The sequence below is a fragment of the Salminus brasiliensis genome, chromosome 11 (assembly GCF_030463535.1).
Source record: "Salminus brasiliensis chromosome 11, fSalBra1.hap2, whole genome shotgun sequence".
NCBI lineage: Eukaryota > Metazoa > Chordata > Actinopteri > Characiformes > Bryconidae > Salminus > Salminus brasiliensis.
Window position 1 is genome coordinate 34,282,538 of NC_132888.1, and position 21,479 is coordinate 34,304,016.

Below are 21,479 nucleotides of genomic sequence, written 5' to 3' on the forward strand. Positions count from 1 at the left end.
TTATTTGCCATTCGTTTTTTAAAAAGAATAGATTTAAAAGCATATATTAAAGAGCTGAATAAATGTAATATCCAAAGCTCCGTGAGAACAGCTCTTATAGTGGAACTTCTGATAGCAGAGCCAAAGAGATAGTGCCTGAAGGAAAAGTCATTAGACTAAAACGTTTGAGCCACAATCTCTTGAGACTAATTATGAGCCAATGAGTATAGAATTAATCCACTCTTTTATTTTATAAAAAAATTACACACCATAAAAATTACATGTACAAAACTATAAGATTTGAAATTGATTATGTACAATTACAAAAGAAAAATGCAAAATTAAAGTGACGGAACAACCCAAAAAAAAAGAAAAAGAAAATAATAATAATATACTTGTGCTCCCAAGTGGACCTGTTTGTCACCATTTATTCATCAGTTTGAGTCCTGTTTCAGTTCTCACTGGGTGGATGAAAAATGACTGACATAGATAAGGAGGAAGAGGAGGAGGTCAGGTTGACAAGAGTGGCAGACGTGAGGCTTCCTTTACCTCCTTCAAAAATTCTTCATCGGGGTGAAGTCTGGATGTCTGTAAGGATGGCAAAAATCAAATACCTAAAGAAAAAAAAAAGACAGAAAGTCAGATTTTGAGTTTATACCAGGTTTTATGTGGACCTTTAATAGACTCTATATGTAGACGCAAAATGCAGTTGAACTATATTAGAAGCACATAAATTGCCATGTTCCGTTGTAAAAAGTAAAATAATGTTTCATGGTTTCAGCGCATATCAGCTGCAGGCTTTATTCATGGCTAAATCCAGACAGTCAGTAGAGCCCTTTAAAAGAACATAGTCTGCAGTATACATGGTCATCAAAGTCACAATAAGTAAATGAAAGCATGGAGAAAATGATATAGAATAGAACAGTTTTAGCAACAATAGTCATTACTGACTCTAAAAAAGAAAATGAGAAACATTCAAACATCCATTGTAAGACCAATGTTTTTTTGTTTTTTTTTAAACTTAATTTAAAAGTTTAAACAGCTCACATTATCATGCTAAAGAGTTACTGGTCTGAAATTTTTAACACCCTTTGCACAACATTTAAAAAACAGGGCAGATGGAGAGGAGGTTGTTAGTCCCACCACATAAATACAGCATGCATCAATTACCTCGAAAATTTATTCAAATAAATATGCTAATAAAACTTGTGGAAAATTAAATCTAAAATCTAAATCAAGTCTTTATTTCTTATATCTAATTTAATATCTTACAAAGGATTATTATTATTATTAAAATGTCTTCAGACTAAATTTCCAATAAGCAGATAATGAAAAGAAGCCTTTCTTTAAGGGAAACTGTTTTGATCTGACATGCAAAAGGGGCACCGAACTTCCAACTACATTGTGGAACACTACTATATCTGAGAAGGAGGAACTCTGTTTGGACCACAGATGTGATCCCTTCAGTTAGCTGAAAAAGACATGCATACAAATGCTAATTCTGTGGCAGGTATATCCAGTCAAGCTACACTGCGCCTTAGAGAGAGTGAAAGCATAAACAGATTACTCTGTCACAAATGCCACAAAAGGCTTATCCTACCAATCTCTACATAAAGACAATCAATTTCCTTGTAACTGCTCAGGGAAATCTGCAGATGAAAGCAGTTGTTGAGCTAATCAGAACAATATTAACTAAGCAGTTAAGTGCAATATCAGTCTGACTCTAAATGTCAGCAAAACAAACAGATCACTCTTGACAGGAGGAAAGAAAGAATTTAAACACAAATAAGATTTTGATTGTATTGTCATTGCTGACAAAAACACTTTCAGAAACTATCAGTTTCAGTGGGAAACTCAAATGAAGAGATTCTTGGCATTGAAAGCACTCTGAATTGCACCATTGTGTTTACATAATCTGTGACTGTGTACGATCACCTAAATTGTGGCATACTATTATGTCTGAGGAGAAGGACCTTTATTTTATTCGAACACTTTCTATGTAAAGGCAATCAATATGCGAAAACACTTTAAATTCATTCCACATGAACATCAACATGGCGAATGCAGTTTGGCAAAGGTGAACCGAGGGAGTTCCTTGTCTTTTTGAAGATGATGAATCTTGATTACCCATCAAAAAGCCGTTGCACAAGAAGAAAACAGCATTTACATGATTGCCTTCATTTCACATTACAAGATGATATGGAAACTAGCTGAATGGCCAGGAATTATCTCACTGACAGACATGTTAAAACAGGATTTCTCCACAGACAAATAATGAAAAAACATACTCCCAATCCGGTGTACTTTGCCAAAAGGCTGCACTAAGACTGCACCCCTGCCTAAATTATTATGACACCTAAATGAACCCCATTTCTTCAGAATTCCAAGGAATTATACTCAAGAAATTATACTATATCTGTTAGATCTCTCTCTCTCTCTCTCTCTCTGGGCCAAATGTATGTACACAAGAAATCACAGAACAAAGTGTGGTCACAATATGCAATTACAATGCCTCTAAAATTAACATTTAGTTGACAATTTTACCCCTTAAACAACCTATGGCCCACCAACCATAGAATAGCCCCACCAGTTTGTACAGAAGTCCCTGTAGTTACTGAATAATACGCCTTGGGTAAACCCTCTACATTAAGTCCACGCTTCAGTTCTTCACCCTTATAACTACAATTGCAATTGGAATATTAATACTTTTGATTGCAGCTGTAATTAATATCAACTTCATAGGCCCTAAAATAGAACCTTGAGGGTCTCCAAAAAATAAGCTTACCAAATCAACCTTGGTAGTTTCTGTTTTAGAATTAATAACAGAATAAATAATTCATTAGTGGCTAATCAAGTGAAAAGCCAATAGAATTGTTCACTAATTGTACATTTTTTTGTGATATGCAAGGTTCAAATCTTGAACCAAAAGGGAAAATCCAAGTTCAATGATAAGGAGATATTGTTTTTGATATTTTTCCACATGTAAGAAAAGAACTTAGAACATCAACAAAACATGTCATTGAACAGGGATACGTTCAATTGTAGGTACATCTGACCCTGGGAGATGAAAGTGTTGTGTATTTTGTTGGTAAATGTAATTTCTACACTTGCCTGAGGCCTGTTCATCTGTCTAGCTGCAATAACTTCTGCTATTATTAAAGGAAACCTTGCAACAACATATTTTTAAGACACTACTGGTAATTTATGCCCTGTTTTAAGAGGCGGAAGAAAATTCCATGCAAAACTGTCTCTGCCAGCTGGCCAAACTTCAGAATCAAACAGAATTTGTAATTGGTAATACTTCTTATATCTCCACCCATTTTTTGCACAATCCAACATTTTGTGTCATGAATATGTATGAGGGAGGGAAATGCATTTTGTATTTTTTCCATATACATGGTGCATAAATTGCAAGCTTAGACTTGTATGCTACTTTCGTACATGTGAGCAGAAATAGTTCTATTTGCATCTGAAATTGAACCAAAAGGCTTGGCCCTCTGTTTCCTTGTAACTGTACAGGGGAATCTGCAGATGAAAGCAGCTGTTAAACTAATCAGAACAATGTTATCCAAGTAGTTAATATATCTGCCTGGCTTTAAATGTCAGAAAAAAAGAAGAATTTAAAAGACAGCCTAGTTTGGACAGATTAGTTTTAGAGTTTGATTGTTTCATTTATAGCGACAAAAACTACTTGTATCGACATGAACGTTCTATCAGTGTATGTGAAACTAATACAAAATGTAATACTTGGCATTGAAAGCACTATACAATGTTAACTATTGAAAACTTACATAATCTGTGACTATATGTGTAATTGGTTATACATAGTAGTTCAGTCTCCACTGGTTTATAGGTAATCCCAGGAATGCCATAATACAGCAATGCACTGTTATGGGAATGGCAGATCAAATTATTGATATTACTTTAAAAAAGTAGTTGATTTCATGGCGATAAATAGCATATAGCAGTAACGTAATAAGGTTCCATGACATCAAATTTAATAACCCATATGAGTATGTCCTAACATTGAGTCAAGAAACGTCTCATATATTGGATGATTTCAAACCAATACGATTATAAGAACTTAAAATATTTTTAAAATAGTAGCAAAATATTCAATATTTCAAAAAAGTATAGATTTTTACATAGTTTCTTTTACATATATATAACTAACTATTTTACATATATATAACTAACTAAAATGGCTACTTAAAATTTACTTTGCTTTGCCACACTAGAGCTGGCATTTCAAAGAGAGAAACTGTGAGTCTTTAAGAATCTCATTACACAGCCTGGCTGCTTTTTCAGCTTTCATTATGATTCATATCACTGCACCTTGTTTCTCATCAGCAACTATTGATTATACAATTACTTTCTGTCTGACCATTAGATATCAGGCAGGAGCGACTGCTAAAGAATTTGGTGGAAGCCGTGGGCCAATTGGTGAGAGATGATCCGGCATGAATCTCCTAACCTCTTTCATAAAACAGCAGTCTGTCATGCAAATGGAATTCTGATAGTTGTCCGCCCCACCACTTTGCCAAAGAGCACAATAAGAAACTCAGCTTTATCGGCTCTCGTCATTTATTATAAGTCATTAGAGTAGATGATGGCCTTGCATTCTGATGTCAAAGATTCTCAAAAGAAGAGTGCTGTTGATTAAAATGGATAAACAAATCACATTCCCTCTTTCTGCAGGTCAATTGCTTCTGATTGGCCACCTCTGACCATAGCTCCTACTGGCATTGTCATTGTGTGGAAAAAACTGTTCACCATGAAAAGATTATTCCAACTGTAAAGTGTCGTGATCTCTGATGTATGTTTTTCTTGGATGCATGGCACCAAACTCCTTGAGAAGATTAACCCACTGCTACAATAAACTTGCGATTACGGTGACGATTAAGCGTCTGCTACTATAAACTAACTTAATTTACCTATCGCTACTTTAGACTAATTTATGATAACGACGGAAATTAACATATGTATAAACTCACAATCATGGAGGAGATTAAGCCACCGCTACTATATGGTACTATATGCTACTAAAGCAACCACACCATCACACCACTGCTAGCATACAATATTGACATTCTACATGCTCGGGGCATTTGCTTCTTAAATAGCTTAGACCTATCAGCATGAACAGCAGGATCCACCATTTGTCAGAAATTTCCAATTTTCAGATTTTTCAATATTCCATTCCCAAGTGTTTTCATTCCTTAGCCTACTACACCCCCTTTTTGTCTTTTCTCTGCCTTTCTATTTTTTTCAACAAGACATGAAATTCTAAGAAGGTTGTCAGTTGCCATACTCCATTCGTGTCAAGGAGTGATGACTTGTGCATTCTATTATGAGCTTTCTGACATCTTTGTTCTACTGTACTGCCTGTTGCCTAAAAGTAGACAGCTGGTTGATCTGCACAATTTATGCCAGCCTCCTTTCACATTTCACCTCCTGACTTGTCATTAGTCGGATACATTTGTGTTCTGGACCATTCAAAAAATGTATATATATATATATATATATATATATATATATATATATATATATATGCTTGAAAATCTGTTACCAGTAAATTCAGGTGATTTACTGATTATTTAGATGATTAGCTGAATATACATCGTATGTCTCACCGGTACCAAGCAGATACCAAGAATCAGAGCAGATATAGTTCCAGAGCACGTCAACTAACAATAGGAAGCTAGCATGTCCAAAGTACTTGGAAATATTCAGACTACACTAGATGTTTAGACAAACGAAGGAAGGTTTAGTGATTGTTATGATTATATATGATTATATGCTGACTTGTTAGCAATGCTAGCAAATTAGGAATGCCAGTATATTCACTGCTAGGATTTCCTGTACCTAGTTTCTTTCAGCAGGTTGTTAAAGATGTGACTATACTGTTATGTTTTTTCAGCCCCTGGATGAACAGTTGATTAATATTTGGTGCAGTATGTGGTGAGCTCTTGCTCTTTCTGTGTACAAATACATTTTGGGTGACATTTCAGCTACCTATTAAGCTATGATAAGAACCCATTAGATAAGAAATCAAGTACGATCTGCCACCTTGGAGTTGAAGCAGGGTAATAAATGATTTCTGCAAAAGCTCCAAATCTTAAAAAAAAAAATAATAATTATATATACATATATATATATTTACCTTGCTTTAAAAAATGTACTGCAGTTCTTACTAGTCTAACTTTGTGTTCCAGTCAATGCTGTTTTTGGAGTCACAAACAGTCTTTTATACAGTAAAAACATTCAGTGCATTTTAAGAGCCTTACCTAGCATTAATGGGTCTGAGGCAAATATGGGTTTATTAACAGTTGATGTTTCTAAGATGATGATTAATGGCTTAGTGCAGTCTGCAAATTACAAGCCTGCCTTATTTGAATGATGGCGGTTCCTATTCTACTAATATGATTAAATGGCAAACAAGCTATTAAATATGTGAAACCTGGAATAGCTATTGCAGTGAGAAAAAAAAAATTAGCAGGCTCATCACTATGTCATCAGCATGGAGCACCAATTAGCCACGTAATGGTCTTTTAATTGGCCAAGAAATGAAGCTTGACGAACTCGAAACGATTTGCTTGGCAAAGTAAGAGGGGTGCCAATGGTTAAAATACTCGATAACTTCTTTTATATTGGACTATTTCAGCAAATGTAAATACCCCCACTGAGCCGACATTGAGTGCAGAAACAAAATATATCCGAACACGTACAGTAAACTTTACTCAACAGATGGCCTATGTGTGACACCAAGTAAAAGCTTAGCACTGTAGAGCCAAGCCCTACTGCCGAGACACAGTTTGAATACCCAGCAAAAATGCTCTGGCTATATAAATAAAAGCACAGGAAAACCAATGAATGCACAAAAGGTATACAACAATGCTCAGTTTCATCAGACTAAGTGCAATCTCTCAGTTCTGTGTCTGTTGTGAGTACTGCAAAACAGATACTGAAGACTAAAGGGAATGTCAACTTGAATTTTCATTGGCATGATAAAATAATGAGAGTTTGCTAAATGAAACTGACATCCCGCGGACCTCAAACATTTCAAGAGAAAATCCGACATAACCAAAACAGGGCTGAGAAACACAGCAATTACAAAACCCAAAGACGGGCTTTATTTTTTTACTGGTAAACCTCAAGACCAGTGCTGTTAACCAAGCAATAAAAGCAGATCTTATCTGCTCCCCTACAATCCCTCTCTAAAAGGTTTTGGAGGCAAAATAACAGGCTTGCAAATAGCCCAATAGCATTGCATCTGAGCATTGTGTACAGATACTTACCATTTATAAGAACAATTCAAATGAAACCACTCTTCCTATCTATTAAAATATTGTGTGTTGTGTAGTTTATTTGTTCTTTGTCCCTGCTAATGGTGGCACAGATATTTGGAGAAAAATACATTGTAAACCTATTTAATATCAGCATTGAATAAAATGCAAGAAAAGTGCAAAATTAAAAAATGCAACAAATGTTGCCTGAATTATAACTTGAAGGCCATTTAATACCACTAGTGAGTAGAACATGCTAGCCTAGTGTGATCTGGCTAGTTTGCTGCCTATTTAAAAACAATGCTGTTATCAAAAATCTCTCTCTCCGTTATTTATGCACTTACTTTTGTCTTTAGTTTCAAATAATGAAACAGAAAATCATGATATCTAATCTATCTTCATTTTCGTGTGCTGAACCTTTAACCACTCTCGTTCCTCAAAGTCACGGATGAATAGAAGGTATCTGCGATCAATAGCTGAACAAAGCACCAGCTGTTTACTTCTCAATTTTTCCTTGTCTTTGGCTTTAACGGCCAGGCGGTTGAACTAAGGCTCACTGATTGCACATGTCAGGGTGAGGTAGCACACTTGCAGTAAACATTCGCCCTTAAAACGGATCAATATTTCATCAAGTGACTAGCAACTTAATCAGATCATGGTCATAGTTATCTAGTGCAGTTTGTTGTGCATTGCTTTCTTCCCTTCATCATCAAATAAAGAAATGTATTTATCAGTGCTTTAACAGGAATATTTGTTCTGCTGTTTGCATGTTTCATGCTGCTTTGCTCTTCCTCTTGTCTGATGCCGCCTGACAAGCTTTGCCTTCCCTACATCCTGGACATCACAAAGCTTGGCAAGGGAATTTATGGAAACATTTATGACTGAACCAAGAAATAGAAGCAGAGCTAAATTATTCATGTTGGTGTTATATTGTTTCCGTGCTTTGAGATACACAGTGACAGCACATCTACAGTAGCATCTCCCGTTTGTGTGTCAGCTGCAAGATAAGATCCCGCTGTTGTCATATAGCGGGGCGGATTGTGGATTCTGTCGTCACTTGTGTATCTTGTCACTTGAGATATCTGCTCACAAAATGAGCCTTGATGTTCAGAAATGAACATGGAAACCACACTCAATTGTTTGAGCTATCTACCTAACTGATTGTTTTATCTGTGATACCTGCTCAGAACTGATTTGCATTTTGTGGATATTCATGTATTTAACACTCAGTCAGACTTGTCTAGATTTAGAGGAGATGGCAGTTGATAAAATTAGGTCAGACATGATTATGCAAAACTTTGCCAAGATAACAACACAACAACTAATTCAACAGTGCAGTGCTGTCCCTGACACACAAGAATTTGGTGAGAGTTAATAAACAGTACAGTGGTACATACAGATTTCAGACTGTAGAATTCAAATTCTGTCACTGCTTTTACAAAGTGAGGAGACGTTCCACCAAAAGAGTAGCATTTTGTCAAATCATAGATTTCAAAGAAATAAAACTATAATGTAATAGAACCATAATGTACTCAAATGAAATGTTTATGGTTTAGCTGAAACAAATTTACCATATGGGGAAAAAGTTACTGGCTATCTTGTATTATTAGTAATTTAGTAATATATAATATGACTTGAAAAAAAAACAAAACAAAAATACTGAATTCTTGTCCTGACACAACATGTCAGTTAAACCATAAAGATTTTATTTAAGTACATTATGTTTTTTTTTTTTTGCATTCTAGCTTCTAGCTCATGACTTACTAGTTGTTTTACTTTACATAACTAAAGTGCAACTGGAAACTGGTACCTACAATGCTGGGAAAGTGCTTGCCACCTTTCTAATTCCTCTATTATTGAACTTTTGTCAAGGCAAATGATTTCAGGTATATAAATACAATGTATAAATATGCAATATTAAACATCAAACAACACAGCACATGTTTACATGTTTTAGGAGGAAAGTTATCCAACATGCAACATTTTAGAACCTTCTCCAAAGACACAGGCTGTGTGCAAGTGCTTTTGGCAAATATAAAATAGAGTGTTTATTTTGGCTAGCAGTGTTTCTGCTTTGATGTCACTTTTGCTCTTTCTTATTCTTACAGTGGAAGTTTGAACACTGACCTCATCTGAGGCTAGAAAGCCCTGCAGTTCCTCTGATATTCTCCTGAAACCTTTGGTGACCCTAAGGCGCCCTTGAGGACATATGCCAGGCCAGCTACTCCTGGGAAGATCCATCATTGTTCCTAGGGTTCTCAATTGGAAAATAATGGCCCTCACTGTTCCAGCAGTTTTCCCCCCTTATCTCTTGTGGGTTTTCTTTTGATCATGACCTAGTAAGCTTGTTAAAAACTTGTCGACTATGTGTCTCTGGCAGTACTCTCCGATGTTAGTAAGAGCTGGCTGCATTTTCACCTCGCTGCGCTCAATCAACAGAGTGTCATTGTTAAGAGTTACATTTGTTTAATTTGTTGTTAGAGTGAATAAGAGAACAATTACCTTTTATACAGTTGAGTCACATTCTGGATAACTTTGTTCCTCATATTATTAATGTTAATATTGAATTTGCCATTTTTTCTAAAGATATGAAACCGTTTATTATGACTACTCATTATATACAATACTTGAGAATCAGGAAAGGGGGCAAATACACTGCATGAGATAACAGAAGTGATAAATTATATTAAATACAATAATATTTCAAAAGATGTTTCACCATGAAATGAAAGAACTGTATTAGTCATACACCAATCAAATATAATGTATTGGTACTGAAACTGATCTAATTACACAAACTGGGTATTGGCCAAATGTAACCACTTTGCATCTGCTTAAATTCTATAGTGATGTTCGATATAAAACTGTTATGGTGGTCTAAATTTCCCACTGTATTATTTGTTTTTACACTTTATTTATTTGTGTTTCTATTTTGAAGCTAAGGAGTGACGTCTAGTTGCTGCCTTATTTCACTTTACACATAGATTAATAATATCAATGCATTTTTTAAATTATTTCTTGTAAAATACTTTTTTAAAATATATAAAAACTATTTTTTTCATGCACTTTTTGAAAAAAAAAAAGAATGAGCAAAACACCATGAACAAATTATCAGCTAGAGGGGAATAAAGCTCCTTCAGCACTGAGCTGTGGAACAGTGAAATTGTGTTTTCTGGAATGATAGAGCACCATCTAGTACCTTTGGGATGAGTTGGAGTTGTGATTGTGATCCAGAATTAATCATCCAACATCAGTTCCTGACCTAACTAATGCTCTTGAGGCAGAGTGCAATTCATTCCTCATAACAATGTCCCAACATCTAAAATAAAGCTTTCCAGGCAATTACAGGCCCTTTCTGCAGCAAAAGGGATGAGTGAGAGAAACGCCTGATGAGCAGATATTTACAAACTTGTAGACAGTGTTTGTGTGGGTCTGGAAAAGAGGAACAATTATGAAAAATTGGATAGGGACAAATCACATTTCCTTAAAAAGCAAATCCGTACTCACCTCCTGCTGAACAGCCGCCTTTGGACCCAGGCCATCCAGCTAATGATTTATACTGCAGCTGGCAGCAACATAAGACAGTCTTGACCACAGCAGGGGTTAAAAAGGCAATACGTTCCCAAAAGCCAGTGATGGAAAACACCATGTGCTCTGTTTCCTTTTGTTGCAAGAATGAATCAAGTCCTCAGAAATGTCCTAGTGAAGATGGCTGGATAGTCCAATGGATACACTGGGAACAGTGAGCTTGAGGGAGGATGTCCCATTATTATTTTTTTTTCTCTTTTTGACAAATTATTCCATCATTAAGTTCTCCCTGATTTATGGTGACCTAGAGAGATCTGTAGTGAAAGGGGTAGGGGATAAAACAGGGATAAAAAAGATAAAATAGCTAGTTAAATAAACTAATAAACAAACAAACAAACAAAAGAAAAACAATTCACTAGCTAAATAAAGCTTTTCAATGTTTTAAATTATTTCAATCTTACAGCTGTCCTTTACATTGTGTCAACGTTGTCAAATGCAAAATGTGCAAAATGATTTTTTTAAATAAAAATTAAATAATGACAAAAATGTTCCTCCTCCCGTAAAGTTGCCCTTTTGAAGCTATGAGGTTTTTACATGACAGTTATTATTTGTATACATAGATACATTCATGCATACTGGTAAGTGGAACATCCAGTCTAGTTTGATCTGGCCAGTTTGTGACTAATTTTAAAAAAGGCTGTATCATTAAATGATGTCACAGTTTAAATAATTGATAAATTTACTTAGTTTTACATAATACAAAAATAATATTGTTGAGTCCAGCTTCATTTTGATTCAATTCTAAAAACACTATGAATGCTAAAAAAGACTCAATTTGTCTGTAGTAGTTCCTGTGTTTAGCTTTCATGAGCTATAAAAGTCACAAAGTGGGCAGGGAGTGACTGCATCCATCACACTACTTAGAGGGAAGTGGCAGACGCAGTAAGCAGGCCTACAGAGCATTTGGCAAACGCCAAGGAAGAAACGTGTTAACTCTAAATAAGTGGCAGACAATCGCATCTCGCCTTCATCAATTCATCACAAAGCTGCCTTCCTTCTTTCACTTTCTCTCTCTCTCTCTCTCGCTCTCTCTCTTGCTCTCTCTCTCCATTTTCTTTTTTAAAACACTGCACAATGTAGAATGACAGATGAGGAAGAGAGACAGAAACATGCCATTACTTTTCAGGGTTGATGGCTGCCTCTTGTGGGACAGCAGAAGGAGTCATCAAATTTTAAAGTCGCTCCAGTCCCGCTGAACCTTTTTTTCATCGCTGACCTGCGGGTCTGTCGTGTCTGGGAGGGAGAAACAAAGAGGCATGAAGGATGAGCAGGGCTGGGGATGTGACAGGACACAAGCTGCCAATCCGTCTCTCACAGGGTGGTGAGGGACAACGTGCGGCCAGTGGCAGAACGCATGGCCGTGGGACTTGGACTGGGAAATGTGAGTCATTGATGGAAAATATGTTCCCAGTATGTTGAGGTACCTCTCTCACGTAGGCATACATCTGTAGTGCAGGGTCGGTGTCAGCCGGATGCTTTCTCAATTAGGAACTACTATAATTCAATAATTCCCTGTAGACTACACATAATATATTGCACGATATATCGTTTGTTAGTTACCACACTATTGGTCTTTGCAATACAGATACTGCAGAAGGCCGTGATGTGCTAGGGAGCCCTCTGAGGTGTTTCTGTGGTTAAAGTGCACCACAAAAAGTGTCCTTTAAAACCTCAGATTTATGATTCATCAAGTGTGTTTAACTGACAGGTTTGCTATTGTCAAAATACATAAGGAACATAGAGTCAAAGCAAGTATTAAGCATGTTTAAGTGTGGTCACACTTTTGCTTTTTCCCTTTGCCATGAAAAAGTGACTGGAAGCCTGGTTAAAAACAATAATAAATAATAGTTAAGAATTCTATCCCATAATTTAATGCTGGCAAGGGCACAGTGCTGCATGCTCAGTAACAGCAAAAACCTAAAGATATGCAGCAGGCTGGCTAATGCAGCTACCGTAAACAGGAAAAACATCAAAAAATGAATTATGACATGTCACCACTCACTACACTCAGTTTTAATATAATACTATGAATAACAACTGTGGTTGGCAGCAGTGGGGTAGTTAATTATGTTTTTATCAGCCGAGGAGCTAACTTAGTGACTAGCATTCTAGCTTGGTTTACCCCCCAAACAATAAAATACAGAAATGAGCAAAATTATTTCTGATAATTACACACTTGCTACAATTCATACCAATAAATAAAATGTTAGTATGAAGATTTTCCTTGATACATAACTGCCGTGGTCAGGATAGTGGATGATTAGTGTGTCAGTTTCTACATGCTGAGGATATTAATATTACTTAGTGATCAGCATGCTGACCAACTTGCCTAAAAAAACAGTAAAATCACATAAACATGATGATACAGTCACTGGGAGTTACTGTGTGCAGTCTCTCTCTTTTATTAGTGTATTTAGAGCTGGCCTTGCTTAGACCCAGCTGCTATTAGTGGTAAATCCAATTAAAAATGAATGTAATTTCACTAGTAAAATTTGCCAGCAGAAGCCTAATGTGACTTCAGTGCTAGACAAACGATAATAAAACAGTTAGAGACATTGGCCAAACCTTACCACTATCAACTGTTATTGTGGTAATATTATTAAGAAGGAGGAGATAAAATGACCGGCCACAGCTAATGGCAGAAGAATTCTTACCAAAATTATTTAAAAATCCCAAACGCTCTTCAGGAAAGCAGTAACCTGGTCTTAGTCTTAGTAGTCTTTATATGGTTACTGAGCTTACCGGTTCTCACTTTCTTTTTAATGTTTCAAACAATTTTGGTAAGCCTATAGTTGCCCTATGTCTCCCACTGGTTTATTTGTGTTTATTTCTAATGTCTAATGTCTTGAGTGATACAACTCTGGTCCTCATGTTGACACAAAACAGCAAAATTAGTTATACCTGCAATCGCAATCTACGAAGCCCTGTACCAAACATTAGCAACTGTACAAATCATATGTATAAAAAGTGCTGCAATTTCTGAAATGGCAGAACTACAATGTCTAAAAATACCATTTACCAAAATCGGAGACTGTACACAATAACTTAAATTTTGGAGGACAAAGTTAAGTCTGTGAGGTACAAACATTTTTGACCATGCAACATTGAGGATTGTGTATATTTCAAGCTGTACTGCAAGTAGTAACTGCAAAACTGGTGGGTTTATAGCACAAATTGACTGTGCTTGAATGAAACAGGGCTGCTGCGTTGATTGGTACATAAGTCACAGTTTGAGGAAAAGTGAGTAGGCCCAAAAATCCCAACGGTAATGCTAACATGTAATTTCTTTTAAATGCAGATTAAAAATAGAATGTGTGTACACATATACACTGATATATAATGTTTTGTGCTGGGACAGAGCATTAAAACATACTAACGTAGATAAATAGTAAAATTTGGTATTGGTTGTTTATAGTCAGTTGCCCTCTATGAACCAGACAGATGTGGACCATTCAAATGGATGATAAATGGCTCATTCAAATATAAGTGGCACAATGCTCTGAGGTACTAACTGGAAACAGTCTGTATTTGTTCTTGTCAAGGAACACAAGCATTGCTGTAGTTTATAATTGTAGGGTAGCATTTCATTGTAGGCTAATCACATGCTCTGAATATAAATGACTGACTCAAATTTTCTCTAGCACAAATATGCTTTCTTGTCGTACTGTAACTGAAAACATGTGTGTAATGGAATTTCACTTGGACTGAATGTCAATATAGTGAGAATGTAGAAGTTAAATCATAAACTACTACTTTCTCAACAAAGCATCATGGCAGACGCTGAGCTGTTTAAAAACTACCAGTCACAGCCACACAGTGAGGCAGATGTACCACGGTCCAATGCACATTCATTATGTGCTCGGTTCATCACTACCTTTAATTCGCCCCGGCTCTATTTATATGTGTTGCTAGCAAAGAAGGTGAATACTACACAAGTCCTCCATTCTGCACCAGCAGGTCCTGATTAAATGGACTCCATTGATTTAATGATTTTGACTAGGTGCACTCTCCAATTCCATGGCAATTTATCCAACAACTGCAATTACCTGAGTAGAACCAGGCTGATTCAGACTCACTGATTCACCTGTAAGGCTCTTTACGATATTCCTGAATAAGGCCCATAGGGTCAGACTTACAGCCCCGTCTGATATTAGCATTCATTTAGCAGGTCAGTGACACTGAAATGACATAGGAGGTGACCAAGTGGTCAAGTGCCCAAAGATTCAAGCTTTCTTTCCACACCCATTCAGGAGAAGCCTTCTAAAGGATTTCAGCAAATCTTCTTAAAGGATGTTGCCATTCTCTATTTCGTCCTAGCTTTTTCACTTCTCACAAACTTGTTACCGTTCACTTACTTCCTGACATGTCCACAATCGCTGTCCCTTCATTAGTGGACAGTGAAGGTCGTCTTTTGACCTCTACACAAGTCCTGGAGAGACGCTTCTGTGTGGGCGACAGGATGCCCTCACCACTTGGCTCTAAGCTGACCATGCCTTTCTCACAGTCCACCACTAGAGCCATGGCAACAGAGTCTTTCAGGGCAGGAGGTTGTGCCCCCGCACTCCCCGCTGACCCTGTCCCTTGCTCCTGTCCCTCCGTGACTTTGGAGGTCGAGCGCGGAACTTGTCCGGTCGCCTGTCCTCCGTTGGTCTGCGAGCGGACATTAGTCATTGCCATTCCTTTCCCGGCCTCGCCGCCTTGTTGGCTGTAGACTTTATAGCGTATCATAAGGATGATGATGAAGACCAGAACAGCAGCCACGATGATGCCGCCGATGATGATGATCATGGTGCCACCCAGGAAGTGGCTGCGGAGTGACTGGCACTGGCTGTACTCGGTGTCCGTGACAAAGGTGACGCAGCCCACCTGCCGTGTGGCAGTCAGCGAGGTCATGCCATCGTCGTAGACAGCCAACACGCACAGATCGTACTCTCGCCCTGACACAAGGTCTCTCACCAGGAAGTCCTGACTTGTGGACGGTATCATCCTATAAAAGAAGTACAAGAAGATCAGAATTGTTTATTCAATATTCAACTCAATTCACTACAACTAAATTGACAATTTTTGCACAGATCATCAGTCTGCATGTTGGACAATGGCAATCTTGTCTTTTTATGATGGGCAAAGGGCTTTTTATTAACTGTTTTATGAACTTGCCTTTTACCATAGTTGTGGGAACGTATATTTAGTGGGAGCCGAGGCCGATTCTCCAGCAAGAATACTTAACGTCTTTGTGCATTGACCGGAGGTCCTGGACCCCTCTAGCACTTCCTGGAGTTTTACCACATTACATTTTTATAAGCCCACATTGCTAATGTCTAAAGCCAACACTGTTACCAAACTTTATGTTATTCTAAACTCTTCACTGCGGCAGGGTGAATGCCTTTTTGCTTCTGTGCAGCACTAAACTGCTGATGAAGGCTAAATAGCTAAATAGGCTTAAGTTAACTTTATGACTTTTCAAGTTTCTGCCTCAAGCCGCTCAATGGCATCATATATAGGGCTGTGTTAAGATTATTTCAGTCATTTCAATTTATTTAGAACATAAACTGCACATTTGTTCATTTTATGATGTCAATAACAAGGCGTCACAAACATGATGGACCACTGCTAAAGAGCTTTTCGAAATAGCGCTGCCAAAATCCAAGCACAGATCGTTAATGAGCAGGCTGATGGCAACGCAGGCAAATAAAAACCTTAGAAGAAGAAATGTCAAGTACTTTAACATGTTTTTATTAGGCATACACAATTCAATAGTTTATATAGCAGTTATATTACACTGTGTATGCACATAGAAGAAAGCTGTGTAAAGACAACAACTAAATAAATGATGAGCCTAAACTTTATGCAACATACAGAATTCCTTATCTCTTTATACTGGGCCTATTGGTTACTTTTATTGCTCAATATTTTCACATTTATAATTGTTAGTAGATTAGAGAGTTGTTCTCATTATCAGCAGCAGGACCAACTAGCTCAGAGGACACTGACTGTACGACACTAGGTGGAACAAACAATAACTTGCATCACTGTCCCAACTGCAGAGTGTACCGAACCGAGACTTCTGTGCACGCCAATATCTATTTATATTAGTATTTATATTGGAGTTACAATATTCTGACCTTCAAAAAAGAGGACACTGGGGACAGGATGTTGTGACGGGGGGCTTCAAGTAGGCCCAAGTTTCAGCTGTGTTAATGAACGTTAGTACATTAACATCTACTCATTTATCAGGACTAATACATAGCCTTGATAACCTATATTACCAAATAATCTCATTGCATCCAACCTTTTACATACACTTTAATTTTTAAAACAATAGGCCATAACTGGCTGTAACAGGCTACAACATCCTTGGTGACTGCAGAAGCAAACACTGACATTGACGTATGACATCCTGCACCTTTTTTGTGCATTTTAGAAATCCCAAAATGAGAACATAACCAGGAAAGAGAGGATGCATGGTCTAATGTGTGTATAATTTAACATCTTTGAATACATGGACCAATTAGCATGGAAACAAATAAAATAAATAAATAACGGAACATGAGAAAACCACACGCTCATTCATCAAATACAGGAACTGAGATTGTCACTATCATTTGAGGCAAACCCATGGGCCACACCTTTAGGCAGCCAATCTGTGTGTCTGTACTGCTTGTGTGTGTGTGTGTGTGTGTGTGTGTGTGTGTGTGTATGCGTATTTGTTAAGGATGGATATCACAGTCTCAGCACCCTTGTAAACATTATTTCCCTCTTTCTATCAAGATATTTTTTTATTAAAATGAACAAATTATACTTGATGCATTATAGCATTTCCTATTGATTTTTTTTTTTTTTGCTAAACACCTTGCTGGAGGCCAGACGTGAGATGAAGCTAGACAGCTGTTTCAGTGACTGGAAAGGGAGGGAGTCACTGTGAATATAAATTAAGAATTTTACCAAAAGTAAAACAATTGTCTTGTTCTGCTTATTGAAAGGTGTGGAGTGTGGTCATGGAATTGGATCAGCATTTTTTTTCTAATACCATTACATTTGTTTGAGTTTATTGTCAAGTTTTGATATCAATTCAATTTCAAAATACAAAAAGACTTTCAACTGCAAAAAAACAAAAAAAAACAAAAGACAATGGTACAAGTTTCATGAAACTCCATAGGCATGAATGTGCAGCATAGTAAGGTGAGCAGCAGGCCACTCCGTCTTTACCACTGATGTATTTTTACGTGTCCTAGATAAAAGGCCATTAAAATCAGCATGTTAATGAGCTAATGCATATTAATGACCAACACTCAGCACCTGTTTGAGTGCCAAAATGGACATGCAATGATAAAGTGAACAGAATATTGCAGAATTAGAGCTGCAGATGCTAATAAAAGAAGCAGAAGATCTTCAAATACAGCAATAAATACACAACAAGAACATAAATCTAAATATTTGGAAAACTATTTATATAGCATGTTCTACAATTTTATACATGTTTAAAGAAGAGTGTTAGAAGCTGTTATAAAATAGTCAATATTAAATTCTAGATTAATGTGCTCTGGTGTTCAACCCCAAGAACACTGTACCAGCTGTTAAGCATGGTGTTGCTAGCCACATACTCTGAGGCTGTTGTGGAACTGCACTCTTAACAATAAAGGTGCTACAAATGGTTCTTTCAGTGATGCCCTAGAACTAACCACTGTTGATTCCATCACAAACCATGTTTGTAATGTTTGAGATGTTTCAGTTTGAACAATTGCTTGATGTAAAGGTCCTACATGTTATATATTTCAAACATGGTTCTTTATGTAACCAAAAATAGTTCAAATAACCCTTTGTAGCAAACATTTTTAGAAGTGTGGTACATTACACAAAGAGGATGGAATAATAAAGGCGGACTACCTCAGTATTCTTACTGAGCATAGCCTGAAACCATCAGCTAGATTGTTGAAACTTGGACAAAATAGGGTGTTCCAACAGGAAAAATTAATGACACTTCCAAAAATAAAAACAACTAACGAGTATATATATATGCCAACACTACAGATTGCTGTCATCACAGCACAGAATAGTACATCTTAATCCTGTTCTTGTAAAAACAGGGTAAAAATAGCAGATTTAAAATCTGTGCTCTACATGTTTAATATGTGATTTCATATTAAGTGTAGCTCCGGCTGATCCTTCCTGAAAGCCATTTAAATGCTTCTATAATATCACATATCTGTTTAGAAGGATTTCTGTAGCTTATAGAGAACCTGTTCAGAACAGCCATATTACGTACAAAATCTTGAAGGGGATTACTGGTGTATTCTATTACATATCTTTAGTAGATAATGTATATGTAATTCACTTAGGAGAAACTATTTCTTATCTCTATGACTGATACTGGTAAAAAAACAAGACAAAAAAAAACAGGTGGGATTTATCTAAAATATATATATACCTTATTTAACACACGTTGAGAAGTGCAATTGATGGAATGCAATTACCGCGCAAAGGTAATACCAGACTGAGCTCTGTCTTAATGAAAATGGATTGACATGGAGGCTGTCTTTAGAAGTGCAGCTTGAACACTGAGCATTTGATTGAATAAGCCAGCAAGATCACAAGACAGTGAACTATTGAACTGCATAGGAAAAAAAAACACCCTTCCTTAATACCACAGAGGTCACTGAAGTGTCATTATGGAAGACACGTCTTCTTCCATTATTAAGGATCTGGCGTGGTCAAAGCCGATGAGAAATCGGTGCATCTTACATGCTGATCCTGTTACACAGTGGCAGGGGAGAAGGCCAAACTCATTCGCCGACTGACTTTAAAGCCGTCTTTGAAGTATTCTCTTCCTCCTTTGTGGAAACCTGTCTGCTGAACTTGAAACTACAAAGCATGTGTCTGCCTTTTTTGTTTGTTTGTTTTGTGGTTGTTTTTTTATCAAATTATATGCTTTAAAATAAATACGTTATACGTTTAAAATAAATACGTTAATTACCTTTTGTTATTAATTTATATTATTGGTATATGGGCTTATCTTATCTTATTTTGGGAGGCTTGTACATAACAATGTTGGCCTTATCAGGAGATCACAAGTTCTTTCCCAGTGATGCCACAACTATCCATGGAGTCCAAGAGAGCATATGCCTTGCTATCTCGGAACGAGTAGGAGGGTCCTCCCTCTCCTTCATCAGTGTGATGCTAGCTAATGCGAACGTCTGTTAACTGACGTGGCAGAATTGGCAGTTGAGGCTCAGTGGTTATAGAACTGGAATATTGATCACAAGCTTGTGGGCTTGATACCCGAGTCCACTAAGCTGTCACGGATGGACCCTTAAGCTGAAGCATGGCTCACTCTACGCTGTGACCCCAGCTTTGTAGGCTGGGATGTGTGAGTTGTACTGTTTAAGTATAAATGACAATGTTATTCTCCAAGTGCACTCAGCTGTCCAATAATGTTGTGTTAGCAGCAGTTTGTAAAGATGAGGTGGCACTTCACATGTGTGTGAGAAGTCACGTTCTAACCTTCTGACCTCTTACTATGCCAGGAGGGCTGTGTGACCGAAGGTGCGGGTGAAAGTGAACATGACTATTACATATAAATATTTTGAAAGATTTACTTGTTAAGGCTGCATTTCAGTCTGGAAGGCTTTCACTGTGAGATTATGTACTCAAAGCAGTGCTTGTGCTACAGGCACCAAGAGGGAGATTAAAATAATATTCAGTCATTTATATACAAAAGCTCTGCCTGACAAATATAAATTGTGAACCTCACAGATGATGTTGTGCTGGGAAAACAAGATGATGACTGAACACACTTCCTACATGATGCACACTGTAATTAAACCTGTTTAATTACTTACAAAAAATCTATATAACACTCAATCCTATGAGAGGTCGTGCCTTGCGCTCCCCTACTTCAAGCCACTGCCGACACCCATCCAACAAAAGGACCCTTCATTTACACACAGTCAAGGGTCATTCTCCCTGTTTCCATCCTCTGGAATATTAGAGTGCCCACATACTGCCACTTTTGGACTGTGCTAACCAAGGAGACCCTTTAAGTCTAATAGGCCATAGACAAAAAGACTCTGTAACACTGAATTGTGAAACAAGTTCAGTCTAGAAGAATTGGCATTGCTCCACCACAAGAAAAACATTAAGTCAATTTATCTATAATTGAACACGTAATTTTACAAAAAAAACAACGAATTGGCCCCGATGGCAGAACACAGATGGCAGAAGGAAAGCCTCTGTCTTGTTTTGTACTTTTTACATCACTCTCAGATTGACTTCTTCAAATCTAGTGCCTGGTGGGAGTTGAACAATGAAGAATGGAATATTTTCAGGCGTCAATTTTCAGCATGAGCAAATGTACAATACACACTTCAGTTCTGTGTTTGGCTGTGGATTCAAATGTATTGCCTAAGCAAATATGAGCTTTAAAAGGAATTTGACTACAATTCTACAGTTAGTTCTATAGTGCATCATTAATAATACAGAAAACCTAAAATGCTTAGTAAAAGCATGTTATTATAAAGTTGTGGATTGAACCTGCATGTAAAACACTCCGGAGTATGGTGTGGTGCTCTCTTATGTTGTTCAATTTATAAGAAAACCAAGCCTGAAGCATGTGCTCATTTTTACCATACA

General features: G+C 37.1%; 1 protein-coding gene across 1 annotated transcript in view; it reads right to left on the bottom strand.

The window, feature by feature from the left end:
* Positions 1–226: 226 nt before the first annotated feature.
* LOC140564994 (leucine-rich repeat and fibronectin type III domain-containing protein 1-like protein) overlaps positions 227–21,479 on the bottom strand; it is a 125,966-nt gene continuing 104,713 nt past the window's right edge. The window contains exons 4-7 of the mRNA XM_072690714.1: positions 15,209–15,840; positions 11,973–12,086; positions 10,773–11,107; positions 227–593 (exon numbers count right to left, since the gene is read on the bottom strand). Of these exons, the coding sequence (XP_072546815.1) occupies positions 12,019–12,086; positions 15,209–15,840 (700 nt within the window). The 3' untranslated portion in view covers positions 227–593; positions 10,773–11,107; positions 11,973–12,018. The remainder of the gene's footprint in view (positions 594–10,772; positions 11,108–11,972; positions 12,087–15,208; positions 15,841–21,479) is intronic.